General features: G+C 54.8%; 1 protein-coding gene across 1 annotated transcript in view; it reads right to left on the reverse strand.

The window, feature by feature from the left end:
* Window positions 1-14,365, reverse strand: part of COL6A3 (collagen type VI alpha 3 chain) — a 74,615-nt gene that overhangs the window by 45,794 nt on the left and 14,456 nt on the right. The window contains exons 4-7 of the mRNA XM_058665172.1: window positions 10,251-10,853; window positions 4,528-5,112; window positions 2,412-3,011; window positions 428-1,000 (exon numbers count right to left, since the gene is read on the reverse strand). Coding sequence (XP_058521155.1) covers window positions 428-1,000; window positions 2,412-3,011; window positions 4,528-5,112; window positions 10,251-10,853 — 2,361 coding nt within the window. The remainder of the gene's footprint in view (window positions 1-427; window positions 1,001-2,411; window positions 3,012-4,527; window positions 5,113-10,250; window positions 10,854-14,365) is intronic.

Genomic DNA, 14,365 nt, shown 5'->3' on the forward strand with positions numbered 1-14,365 from the left:
TAGCGAGGGCAATAGAATTCAACAACCCCACCCCAAACAAAGGCGCAGGAGAAAGATGAAGAGTGAGCTGTCCCAAGACCACGCCATATGGCTCTTCCATGCACAGTAAACATGCAGGGCAGGGGGGTTTAAGGAGCCATTCAACTGCTTGAACGGCAATCTTGCTGAACTAACTCATTATGGATGCCACTGTAAGATACGGAAGCCAACCACCCTGATTCTCCTGGATCGTCCCAGAGAACAGCTAAAAGGTGGACAAGCTTTTCCTTCCAGTGTTTCCACAGAAGTGTAAATTTCTACTAATCTCCCAGCCTCCCCGAGAACCTCAGAGGGGTTCCCAGCCGGGAGGGCTGACGCTGGCCGCCTGCCCTGCTCAGGTCCCAGCTGCGTGCGCTGGCTGCCCACCCCGGCGCGGGTCCGGCTGTACCTGGCGCTGGAGCCCCGTTCTGCACGGATTTCAGGAGGTTCACAACCTGCGGCTGCAGGTCCCCAATCTTGGGCAGCGACTCTGTCACCAGGATGAAGGCGGGTGATGGCACGATCTTCTCCAGCTCCGTGGGGTCTGCGTTCTTGGCCTGGAAGATGAAGGGCACCACGCCGCTCCTCTTGAGGCTTTCAGCCGGGCCATCCACGCGATCAGAGGAGCGGCCGGCCACCAGCAGCACCAGGAACTGCAGCACGCCATCCTCGATGCGGCTGCCCGCCGACTTGACGAACACGTGTCTCTGCACGAAGTCGAGTGCGTAGCCCAGGTTCAGGGCCTTGCCGGTCTTGATCTTCATCCTCTTCACGTGGTTCAGAATGTCTGGCTTGTGCAGATGCTCATCGAAGCGCGACTCCACCTTGACGTCGTCGCTGTACTGAGCCACGGCCACCCGGGTGCCCTCGGGCTGCACGTCCAGCTCCTCAATGACCCTGTAGACAAAGTCGCGGACAGCGGGGAACTGGCCCACGAGGTTGGCTGAGCCGTCCAGGAGAAACAGAATGTCTCGCTTGCTTTCTACAAAGAAAGTTTGACCAGGACACAGTGAGTAAGGAGACTGCAGCAGGTGCCACGTGGATGCCAGCCCAGTGCCACCGTCCCTCAGTCATGCATCCGCTGCCACTGTACCAGCAAGAGGCGCAAAACCACGCATGCCTCACAGAAATGTCCTATTCCAAAGCCGTGTATAAGGGCCACATGACAGCCCACCTCGCTCAGCCTGCCCAGCCCAGGGTCACGTATCCTTGGCAATACCCCACTGGCTGGTGCTGTTCTTGCACCACATGGCATTAGCCCAGGAGAGCAGACAGCTCTTTCAAGATACCCCTAAATGAAGTGATTGACAGCATGACCCTCAAGGAACTCCGTCCTCAAGCACGGGCCTTGTTTGCGGGAGAAAGACTGGCAGGAGTCAGCTGTCGGACAACGTTAAGCCACCACATGTCAGCCCTGAACGGATGAGGTTAAAAACGTGCCCATCATTCCTCCGCCTATGCTTCCCAAAGCCCGGTAACCCAACACCAGAGAGCACAGGCGCTCAGCCCACAGGGGACCATGCCCGGGGTGCTGCTTCTCATTCAGACAGTTCTAGAACTGCTATGGCCAGGCTGCCCTCAATTTAGTCTTGCTGCCCATCCATGTGACACCAGCAAGCTGGTGGTGCAAACACACCCCTAACGAGGATCCAAACTTCTCGGGGAAACCGTTCTATACCACACTTCACATGTGATTTTAAACTCCAGCCAATTCTGAACACAAAATCTAAATGGAGAAAACAAGCTTGCCTGCGTGTTTGGCATAGAGGCAGAGGCCACTCGGGGTTGCCCACACCCCATAGTGAGGAGCCAGGGCTCCTGCCCCAGGGCTGCTCCCAATGCCAGCTGCTGCTGAAGCCGACCCCAGGACGCAGTAGGGGGAGGTTCCAGTCCTTGGGGTCCGGCCACCCACGTGGGTTAGCCACATTCAGTCCTTAGCTCCTGGCTTTGACTCAGCCTCGCCCTGGCTGCTGCAGACACGTGGAGCATGAACCAATGTTAGAAGATCCCTCTCTCTCTCTCTCTCTCTCTCCCCTGCCCTTTAAGTCAAATAAAAGTAAATGATTTTTTTAAAAAGCTGTACAAAAGAAAATAGTTTCAGTTTTTAGATAACTCAAGGATACTCCAGCATGACCCCATCCCCTCCCAGTCTCTGCCAGCTGGATTTTCACTCCAGAATAAAGGGCGAGAAGTGGTGGACAAAGCGTGAGCTGGCTGTTGTAGGCACCCTGCCACCAAGAGGCTGAACTTGCTGGTACAGTGGCCCGCACTCCCATCCCAGAGCCCACCATCTTTCTACAGCTCGCCACGCTCCTGAGATCAGCTGGGTGAAGGCCCTGCCGGGGAGGTGTCCGCGGAAGGAGAGGGAGTCCCGTGCAGGCAGGAGGCTTTACCTGGCTGGGCGAGTGGAACTTCCTGCACACCTCCGCTAACATAAGTGGTTAGGGGCTGAATCAGCTGCTGCGGCAGAGCTGGCAAGGAGCTGAAATCGTCCATGAGATATACCAGGCTGGGGTTAAAAGCGATCTGCTCCAACTCGGCCCTATTGGCCTGGCTGGTCCCCACGCAAAAGGTCAGGATGCCCGCCCGTGCCAAGGCGTTGGCCGCTTGCAAATACGAGTCCTCCGCCTGCCCCGCCGTGAGCAGGAGCAAGAGCTGCGGCACGTCCTCGCGGATCCTGCTGCCGCCGGCTTCGCTGAAGTGGTTGGCATGGACATAGCTCAGGGCAGAGCCCGTGTTCAGGCCCGTCCCCCCCTGCAGCTGCAGCCGCCTCACATGGGCCAGCAGCTCCGATTTGGTCTCATACGTGTCTAGCGAGAACTCCGTCACCGGAGTCTCGCTGAACTGCACTAAACCGACACGAATGCTGTCCCTTCCGACATCAAGGCTGCTCACTAGGCTCGTGACAAAGTCTCGCACATAAGGGAAATTGGTCTTGCCCACGTTGAGCGATCCGTCCAGAAGGAAGATGATATCCCTTTTGTTTGCGTGAACTGCGGTGAAGCATAGAACACAAAGTGAGACGCACGAGACCCCGGCCGGGGCCGTCCTCATGTGTGCGCGACCCCGAGCACACATGCCTGACCTGAGAGCAGAGAGAGGCAGCACAGCAAAGCAGCTGTCAGACACAGCAGGTGGCTGCTGCGGTCCTCCAGCGGTGACCCAGGCCAGCGAGGCAAGCCTGCAGCGGGGGGCTCACACAGACAGCACCAAAGTAAGAGTGTTCACAACCCGCCATGTGCTCAGGACCTTCCCGGAGCAGGGATCTGCACAGGCGCTATGCCCTGCGGTGGCACTCACCCTATGCCCACAGACTGAGGCAGGTTCACCTGCTCCTGCTTACACAGGAGCCCACCTGTACCAGCCTACAAGTTTCACCTGAGGACATGCGCTCCTTGAAGCTGAAATCCACAGGCTCTCGGTTTCCGGTTCCCTGGGACCTCCCACTGGCCATTCTCAACCGGACTCTCCTACCAGGAGTCACCACATCGCCAGGCAGCGACATGACGGGTCCTGGAGCTCATCCGGAGCAGGATGAGCAAAGCGTGGGGACCCGGTAAAGTGCAGACCTGCTGTCCTCGGCTGCTGTCCTTGGTTCCCCGTGGACATTTCTCAGTCCCAAGCATTTCCCTGCACACATTAAGCATGCTTTCTAAGCTCTAGCACCAGTCCCGTCTTCTGCCCTGAAGTCTCTCCATCATTTGCCCTGAACAGCTCCTTTTGTCCCACGTGTATCAAGTCCCACTTTGGCTGTGGACTGGGATTTCAGAAGAGAGTGAGAGAGGTTTTCAGAAGAGCGGAGAGTCAGAGAGAGCATGCGCCTGTGCCATACAGGGTGTGGGGACGCCCTCCAGCGGGGGAGCGGGGGTGGGGGAGCGGGGGTGGGGGAGCGGGGGTGGGGGAGCGGGGGTGGGGACGCCCTCCAGCGGGGGAGCGGGGGTGGGGGAGCGGGGGTGGGCGCAGTCAGAGTCCATGGTATACATCTTCTCTTCATGGGGACGGTGGATTGCATTTACTCGCTCCCTAAGCTCATAAGCCTTTGCTCTGCCTTGGAGTAAATGTCCCATTGCAGCCCTGTGACCTCTTCTGCCCTGCCTTTCAATGCACCCCCCATAGGAGAGCCGAGGGAGAGGGGAGGCGCTCTCGGGGCTCCGCCCCGTGCTGCACACAGGTCGGGAAGAGACAGAGCCAGGCTCCGTCCTGGGGGAAGACAGGGGAGCGAGGGGCAGGCAGCGGTCGCCGGCACAAACAAAGCAACCCGGGACCTGGCCAAGGAGGACACCTGACCACAGCCTCGGAGACAGGCAACCCCGGAACCCAGAGTTTAAATCACAGGCTTCTACCTGTAGGATGTTCTGAGCCACACAGCTCTTCTGGGCTAACTGTGGTGTGTTCCCTCAGCTTTTCACCACTGACCCTAGCTGAGCCCAAATCACACTTTTGGGGTTTTACTCTCGAGGATTCTGCCTGCACAGCACCCCGCTGTGTCTGGAGCCATGGCCACCATACCTTCCGTGGTCCCAGAGAGGGTACGCAGGGGTGCCAGCAAGTTGGTCAGCATGTTCTGGAGCGGAGCGGCCCGGAACTCGGTCGTGGTGAACACCAGGGTGGGGTCAAAGGCGATCTCCTCCAGCTCCAGTTTATCGGCCACGCTGTTGCCCACAGCAAAGGCCAGGATGCCACTCCTCTTGAGCTCCTGGGCCGGCTGGCTGATGTCATCCTGGGACTTGCCACCTGTGAGCAGCACCAGCAGCTTGGGCACGCCCTCGGAGGCCCGGTAGCCGGTGGAGCTGGTGAACAGGTTGTTGCGCACGAAATCGAGAGCATAGCCCGTGTTGAGGGCCGAGCCATCCAGCAGCCTCATTCTCCGCACGGCGGTGATGACCTCCCGCTTGCTCTGGTAGGTGTTGAAGTTAAACTCGGGCCTGACGCTGTCCGCATACTGGGCTACCGCCACCTGGATCAGGTCCGGCCCGATCTCCAGCCGCTGGATGATCTTGGTGATGAACTCTCGGATGGCATTGAAGCTGGCCGGTCCCAGTTTGGCTGAGCCGTCCACCAGGAAGACTATGTCCCTCTTGTTGACCTCCACGACTGTGGGCAACAACATCACACAGTGAGGACAACGCCTCGCCAATGACATTCGGCAGTGGCGTTCTACGAAGCCAGCTGCCCTCCAAAGACATCACCCTCCGTCCTGGCCAGCGTCACTGGCCAACACCCCAAGGACTTGCCACAAGACACGTGTGAGCCCTGGGGACAGCCTGCCCTCCCACCCTGCCTGCTCAGGAGAACCTTCTAGAAAGCGATTCAAGTTGCAGTAGCTACCTGCTTAGCATGCAGTCACTAACACGTTAGTTCTTTTCAGCCATAAACATATAATTTGGCCAGGATGAAATCACAGGTTGAATGACTAATTACAGAAGTCATTAGTGGTTGCTCAGCTGCTCTCGGTCTTGGTTTTAGAAATACGCAGTGTTAAGTTCAGAGGCCCCTTGAGCATACCACCCCACACCGAGTGCCCCTCCTCATCCCTGCCTTCAGTTCTATCCTCCACATCTTCATCTCTCACGCCCTCCCCCTCCAAAACAGAAATAAATAGCCCTACTTAGCAGCATAAAACTTGCAAAGAAAGAAAAATCAACACCAAAGCCAGGAAGTGGCACGAGTGTTCACACCAGGGGTGCGTGATGTGTGAACACTGTGATAAGTTAGGGGGAATCAGAGAGCAAGCAGTCACCTACACACGCACACACGCACACACGCACGCACACACATGCTGGCTACGAACTCCCACTCAAGCACAGAGAACTCAGTCAGACCACAGTGCCCAGCCCAGAGACCTGAGCGCTTCCAGACACGCTGCAGGGTTGCCGCTGGGAGGCCAGAGCTCGCCTGCGTTCCCCTCACTCTGCAGCCCCAGCCACCCCAGCAACCGCAGGGCACCAGAAATACCCTTGGCACAGTCATCCTTACCCACACCCCTCCTGGCCTTTCCTGACTTCCTTTGTTGGAGAAGCTCCATGTCTGTGAGCTGCCCATTCACTTCTGCTTTAAAATATCCTAGCAAGGGACCGGTGCTGTGGTGCAGTGAGTTCAAGTCCCAGCTGTTCCACTTCTGATCCGACTCCCTGCTAATGGCCTGGGAACACAGCAGAAGACAGCCCAATTGCCTGGGCCTCTGCCACCCACGTGGTGACCCAGAAAAAGCTCCTGGCTCTTGGCCCAGTCGTGGCTGGTGAGACCAGCTGGGGAGTAAACCAGTTTATGGATACACATGTTGATCTTTCTCCCTCACGAAAATTCAGACTTTCAAATCAATACATTTTAAAAATAAATACAGAAGATGTCTGCACGGATAAGCCTGACGGTGTCGCTGTCCACTGGGCTCCCCAGCCCTCTGCACCGTTAGAGACGACACGCATGCACACAGGCATGCTCTACCCCAGGAAGAGTATTCCACATTGCCACCAACATGTTGGTGGTGAGTCTCCCCCAGGGCAGGCGGACATGCCCAGAATCCCTGGGCAGGCTTCAGTCCCGCAGGCTGCACCCTTCTTCATGATCACCGGCAGTGGATCAGCGAGGGGCCCTGGAGGGAACTGTGCCCTTCTCCCTGTCCCTCGTGTTCACGCCTGTCCTGTGGTATCACTGCAGGTCCCGCAGGGGTGGCGAAGGGGGACCGGTATTCACATCTGGTGAAACACAAAACCTCGGGTCCCCCTTGCTGCCTCGGAGTTGGTGAGAGGCCATGGGGGTTTGACGGGCAGGTAAAGGCCTGGGGGGTACCTCACCCATAGCACACCCCGATATGTAAGGACTGAGACGTCCAGACCCATTTCACATCTGTGCTGGCTGAGTGACTTTGACTTGACCCACACTGGCGATTCCAGACCACACGTGGGCAGCCAAGGCCAGCAGCTAACCTGCACCTAAAAGTCTGACTCTGTCCTGCCTCTGCTCTTGACCACCGCCAGCCAGCAGCGTCACCAAGGAGCCACTGGGGCAGGCAGCCCCTCCCCTCTTCCTTGCCTACCCTCAACTCCATCTTCTCCCCAGCATAGCTGCTCAAGGACGTTGCTCTGCCAACATAACCAGTGCCCCCATGTGGTGCATTCAAGGGGCACTGGTGGTTGCCTCCCTCCAGGGTTTCTTGGCACAGGAGTCCCTGTCCCACCACCTGTCACCTTACACTCCTGTGTGCCCCCATCACTGATGTTCCTCCCAGACCCCTGGCCAGAGTTCAGCTCCCATTCCGCTGCTTTACGATTGTTATTGCTCAAGACTGTCTCTATGGGCCTCTCAGTCTCTCTCTTTCTCCCTCTCTCTCTCTCCCTCTCTCTCTCCCTCTTCCTCCTCCGATGACACACCCCACAGCAAAGCTGATGCTTCTCTCCCCACCAAGCCAGCTGCTTTACCAGGCACTGCTGTCTGTCTCCCCCAGCTGCGTGCTCCAACTGCCCAGCCTGCAGCTCCTTTTGCTGGGCTCTTTCCCCTCCATTCACTTGCTTGTCTCCTGCCTACCCTGCTGCTTCTTGGCATGCCTCCTGCCCTGTCGAGTGTCTTCACCTAAACTATGGCCATCTAGGACTACCCCACATTGCTGCTGTCTCCTCTTGACATGGCACAGACCAGCCACATCCACCTTGCTCGGCAGCACCACGTCTCCAGGACTTGCTGTAGCCCCACACCTGCCTGGTGGTGAGGGCTTATCTGCTGAGTCTCTGCAAGGGGGTCGCTAACGTTAAGACAAGACCCACAGGCAAGGAGCTGCTTGGGGGAGATCTGAAGGGGGTGGGGGGCTGCACGGGGCTTCTGATGCTAACTTCTCTGGGTCTTTGTCTAGTGCAAGTCCTTCGCCATAAATACAAGAGGCTGAAGACCAAGTTCTGCCCACAGTTCACTGATACAGGACCAAGGACCAGAGATGGGCCTCCCACCCGCAGGCCACTGTCCCCCAGTGCTCACAGAAAGGCTGGCTTGCTTCCAAAAGTGCACAAGCCCAGAGGAACTTCTTATTTGGTTGTTTCCTTAACTGTCAGGGCCACAAAGTAATGCCAAGATGAGAGTGAGTGTGAGCATCTCAAAGCACTGGGCAGGCAGGTCCCGGCCCCGGGGCCCGTGGTTCTTCCTGTCTTCCTGTCTACACTGCCTGTCCAAGCCACAGGCAGGTCTCAGACCCTGTGATCCCTGGTTCTTCCTGTCTACACTGCCTGTTCAAGCTGCAGGCAGGTCCCGACCCCTGGGACCCGTGGTTCTTCCTGTCTATGCTGCCGGTTCAAGCCACTCTAGGATACAGGTTGGGTCCCTGTCTGCGCCATTTGGTCAGTGAGGATTCCAGTCAGTTCTAATGAGTTGGAAGCCCAAATGAGTTCAAACTCACAACACAGTGCCCTGGCCTTGTGACTTGCACAGATGTTATGAGGAGGCTTGTCTAGAGAATGATTTCATACCAGGATGCCTGCCACACTCCTGAGCTCTAGGCTGCAACTGTCCCTACACCTCAAAGCCTGTGTGAAAACCACGTCAAGCTAACTCCACTTGTATTTCCCAAGCCTTGTATAGAAATGGAAACCACCTTTATTTTTACACAAAGACCAGAACTCATGATGGGTGAAATGCTCCCAGGTGGAGGTTGCTCCATTCATGTGGCAATAAAGAAGTTCTTCGCTGGGAGCTGCCAGGATGGCTCAGTTGGCTGAGTTAGCTAACCATCCACTTGCATGCACTGGCATCCAACATGGGCACCGGTTCATGTCCTGGTTGTTCCACTTCCCATCCAGCTCCCTGCTCATGGCCTGGAAATGTAGTGAAGGATGGCCCAAAGCCTTAGGTCTGGGCACCCATGTGAGAGACCCGGAAGTTCCTAATTCCTGGCTTTGGATCAGCTCAGCTCCAACTGTTGCAGCCATTTTGGCAATGAACTAGTAGATGGATAATCTTTCTCTGTGTCTCTCCTCTCTATAAATCTGCCTTTCAATAAAAATAAATCATTTTTTTAAAAGTTCTTCATCAAGACTTTAGAATGGCCCACTCTAAATTTCAGGCAATGCTGTCCCTCAAACATGCTTACTGCTGAATTATTGCTAATCATTTTTCCTACCTGAAGAAGCATAGAAAACATTCCTGAAGAGGTAGGTAAAGCAGAATTTGTTCTGCCAGGTCCTCACCCAGGCCCTTCCCCTACAAAGCCAGCAAGCAGGAGCTGGCTGTGATGATGGGTCACTCCACAAGAGACGATGGGAGTCAGTGGTCGCCAGCAGCAGCCAGAGCCCTCCATGACTCAGCACCTGTCTGGCAATTTGCACTGAGCCCAGCACCCAGTCAGGATCACGAGGGAGTCTTGTCTTTCACTGCTGGTCTTGCTGGAGTGTTGCTAGGTGCAGCCAGCACTAGGAAGTGAGCTGGGTGTTCTTAAACACCGTTTAGGCCACCATGTCCCACATGTACCCAACAGCATCCTACCTGCCTGGCCTCACTCCTGAAACCCACACCATCTGGAAAGTAACCGAGCTCTCGGCTAGCACATCTGTGTGTCCTCACTGGCCTGCACGTGTCTCCAGCGTCCGTTACAGGAATATCAGCTGTAGGACTCGGAAGGCGTGATGTTCTTTGGGGTAACCCAATGGCCCATTTTGCCCCAAGCCCTCCATGTCCAAGTCTGCTGTAATCTTGCCACTAAATATCATTGCTCCTACATACCACAAGCACAGCCCAAGGCAGGCATTCATGTCAAGTTCTCCGCATCCCTTACCTTCAGATGTGTGACTCTCAGGGGACCCTCGCTGCTCCAGCTCTTTGGGGGAGAAGCTCTCTGCGGCATGGCCCTGACACACTGACCCAGATGCCATTAGCCTGACATACTATCCTCAGGGCTGCACGAGGCCCTCACTTGCATGTTCGGGCTGATTTAATCACCTCCCTGAGGCCTGTTGTGTTCTTAAAACCAATCTTTTTCAACCACACATGCTTGTTCCAACTTTTTCAACTCACACTCGCCTGCGAGTCTTCAGTCTCGTCACACACTAAAGCAATCAAACATAAAGTTCAGGACTCGGCATACCTCAGCAGAATCGCACTGTGTACTCACAGCTTCTCTGCAGGCCGGCTGCTCAGTACCCACGTCGGTGTACAACAGCCAGCAGAGCACATCACACCACAGCGCACCGCACCCCCTGCCACATACACACACACACACACACACACACACACGGTGAGAGGAGCATACGTACCTTGTGTGATAATGGTTGGTGGTTGTAAGACAATGTGCCTTTGGGCCACACCAACAATGTAGGGCAGTAACTGCTCCTGGAGGTCCCCAAAGTTACGGAATTCCGGGACCATAAACACCAAGTTGTCCTCGGTAGCTATCTGCTGAAGCTCAGCCCGGGAAGCGGCCTGGGCGCCGAGGCCGAACGAGAACACACTGGCCTGCTTCAGCGCCACCGCCCCGTCGTGAATCTCGTCACTAGACGGGCCGGCACTTATGAGGACCAGCACCTGGGGAACCCCCTCCTCCACGCGGCTGCCCCCAGCCCGGGTGAAGTGATTTTCCACCACGAACTCCAGGGCCAGGCCGAGGTTGGCCAGCTCCCCGCCAGCAAACCCAAGGGCCTTCACCGCGTCCAGAACCTGGGCCTTGGAGGAGTAGCTGTCCAAGCGGAACACGGTTCTGGGCTCCTGGCTATACTGGACCACCCCCACTCGGATCTGCTGAGCTCCGATCGAGAGTCTGTCAAGCACATTGACAAGGAAGTCGCGAATGACTGCGAAATGAGCACTTCCGGTGTTGTCTGATCCGTCAATAAGGAAAAGAAGGTCAGCAGAGTCCGGTGCTTGAAAGAAAGAAATGCAAAAACACGTGAAAGCGTTAGGACCGGTGAGCACACGCACCCCTCAGAGTGCTGGCGGCTTCCTGGGAGGCCCAGGAAACACGAGATTCAGACACATGAAACATCGGAGATTAGGACACGCGATCTTCTCTCTGGGTTCTGCATTCTGAAGGATACGAGGCAACTTCTCAGACATCATGGTGTAAATCGAGGAGTGTTTATCACAAGGTTATGTCTGCTCTTTTTCCACGGGGAAAAATCTCAAGTGCTTATTGTCCAAGTTTCTACTAAATATGCATGGAATTGTGGGTTCTCATGCATACAGGAGGAGACAGATGAGCAGAGTAACAAAAACAATCTAAAGATGAGCTCTAAATTTTGACCATTTCTGCTACTTCCTCGAGGGATTATAAGTACTTTTGGTGCAAATCTCAGGTTTTTTTGACTTCTCATCTTACGTGTAACTTTGTAAATCAATATTCAAACTACATTTAAAATGTCAATTTTAAAGATACTTTGGTGAATTTCTATTTTGTCTTTTTTTCACAGGATGTGTGAAACCCCAGCGTAGGTCTGAGCTAGGCTGGGTGCTTTGTTCATTTGCGCCTTTGCCTCCGTATCCAGTCAGGAAATGCGGAACAACATTAAGCAGAGTGATACAAAACCAGTCATGACCTGATTATCCAAGTTCATTTTTATGACATCCTACACTCATGACCCAGCAGGACCACGAGCATCTTACCAGCCCCTACTTTGGACAACCTCTGGGTGAAGCAAGGGACACAGAACGGCTACCCACACTGGTGACAGTGAACCTGCCTGGTTCTGAGAATGAGGGCTCCACAGAAGCACTGAGCGAGGAATGCTGATACAGACCAAGGGACCTGCAAAGCAGGGCCGTGAATTTGCACATGTTTTTAATAAGGTAAGTTTTGCTCACGACAGCCAGAGATTTTGTGTAAGCCTGGGTACTCAGGATACTACACGTTCACATCTGGGATGTCACTGGAATACTATATTCCTTTTCATCTTTGAATGTCGATGAATAATTGACATTAAAGTTCATCTTTCCTTGTTCTGGTGGAATTGTTTTTATTCTCACTGTGCAAAATAGCATAAATCTTATCTTACTTTAAAAAAACCGGAAAGTTTAGCTCTGAAGAAGTGATGTGCTTACGTGAGCTCTCTCATTAAGTGAGCTCATACAGGGATTGCAGGAGCTGGGACAGGAGTCCACCCTGGCAGGAAGATGCTGCTATCCCTGCCCTGAGATCCAGCGAGAAGGATGCAACTTCGCAATTACAATGTGTGTGCGCAGATGCACACACATAAACAATAAGATTGGGTTTTCCTTAGGACTCCCAAGTTCCAGCCACTCCCCTGCCGATGTGGAAGATTCCTAGATGAATTCTAGGTTGGCCACAAAAGAATTTCCCACCCCACACACCAAGGCATTTGAAGAAGTTTGAGCTAGGATATGTTTGGTATAGTCCTTCTACAAATAAAATGGTTTGGCTCTGTGTCTTCTTCACCTATTTCCCCACTTTGGGCAGCAACTTCTAGCAGTGGCACCAAGGGGAAATCCTTAGCCCCCCTCTCCTAAACAGCTGAACATCTCCAGCAGTGGGTCATAAAAATGTTGGATAATTCGTCATCACCGAACGTTGTCCTCTGACACACACAACATAAGGAGACACACACAAGCATGCTTTGTTATCCAGAGGAGCTGTGACTCAGGAGACACAGGAGCCATGGCTCTCGTGCTCAGCGAGGCAGATCAAGGACCGACATAGCTGTGAGACTCCTGCGGGCTAGCTGCAAGCTTCAGCTTTCGCAGTCGCCTGGCTTTCTGCTCTGGTTCCCGCAGCGCTCTCTGAGACATTTCATATGGGAAAGTTGCGTGAGGCCCAGGGGAAGGGCTGGTCTCCTGGACACACACGTGTGGGTGAAGGCTTGCTAGACCTCGTGATGCCTCATTTCAGCATGGGGAAAAACAGACCCATTCTTGCTCCCTACGCACAACACAAATTTCTATCTTTATGGGTTTTTTTTTCTTCCTATCTTAAAAACAAAACTCGTTTGAGCTTTCATTTCGGAATTGTAGCTCAGTGCTATCCGTTTCTGGAAGAATATGAAGCTACCGTGAGAGATTGGGCGCTTGGGTACAGCTTGTTAAAAACAGCTGTAATCACTAGCACAGTGCAAGTGAAACGCTCTTATTTTATAATCAAGACTAGTCCCACGTAGGCAGGAAGAGGGCAAGACCCTGGTCCGTTGGCACTCTCACTAATGCCTGCCTACACGCCTTTCCCCAACGCTCTAAGCAGAGGGTTTTGCTTCTGGCAAACATGCAGTGAAACACGGGGCCAGAAGGCTTGCAGCATGGCACAAATCAGGAAGAGACACGGGTGGCTCCTCCACCCCGGGGCTTCTGGCGGCTGGGACACGAGAAGACGGAAATGCTTCCTGGGCATAAAAACAAAGGTTTTTACGTATGGAAATAGGCTGGGGAGATGAGCAGATTCGCCTAGCAGTTGCTGTGGTCATCTCAGGGCTTGGCCATTGATTCAACAGCTAAAGAAAGGCCAACTCCAGCATTGCTTCCTGTGCATTTGCCCAGACACCACTGAAAAACTGCCCCTTGAGCTACTGGCCTCTGCCGTTGTCCTCACGTGTGTCAGGTGTGGGCCTACATTCAGGCAGTGCTGAGAACCAGGAAGGCTGCAGCCCTGCTGCCACGTCCTAATGGTTGCCACCTTCCCCTCCTGCAATCGGGAAGGACGGATGCCTGACATGGTGCCAGAGGCGCAATGTCTGGAAACAGGGCAGGCTTCCCAGAGTTAAAGACAAACTACCTGGCCTGTCTTTCTCCCTTCCTAAGGGGACACAGACCCCCCCTGAGAAGGGCAGCAGCGCTCCTGCCCCCACTGGAGTCAAAGCCTTCCTCTGCCGGGCAACCTACATGGCTCCAGTTGCCTGTTCACCCTCTGTTCATTCAAGGATTCTGGCTCAAGAAGTTCTGGAATCTTTGATTGCCTTGACAGCATGCTGGGCTGTGTCCTCAGCACATGCCCACGGTCATCACCAGAGACTGCTGTCTGCATGCATGGGCTCTCGGCTGCCCAGCCTTCCCATCCCCACCGGCCTCTGTGACACCTGCAGCTGCCAGGCACAACATAAGCATCACCTAAGACTCCTCCCACTGCACACTCTACCTCGTCTCCACCCTCAGCAGTCCGCCAGGTCTCTTCAACTCCAGTTCCTCCCAAGTCTCCAAGCCTGCCCGTGGAGCCACACCTGCTGGCCCTCCCGTTTCTGCAGACAGGTGACGGTCCCACCGGAGCCCCTGCTTCTCCCACCCAGCACCTCTGGAGCGCTCCCCCTTCCTCTGCCATTCTGCCCACAGCTCACTGCCACCTGCTGTCACACGTGACCTCTGATTCTAACACTGGGCAACCCCTCCACCCACAAGGACGACTTGTCTGGACATCTGCTTTACAGAGGGATGTCTGGGA

This window comes from Ochotona princeps, chromosome 5 (assembly GCF_030435755.1).
Source record: "Ochotona princeps isolate mOchPri1 chromosome 5, mOchPri1.hap1, whole genome shotgun sequence".
NCBI classification, from domain to species: Eukaryota; Metazoa; Chordata; class Mammalia; order Lagomorpha; family Ochotonidae; genus Ochotona; species Ochotona princeps.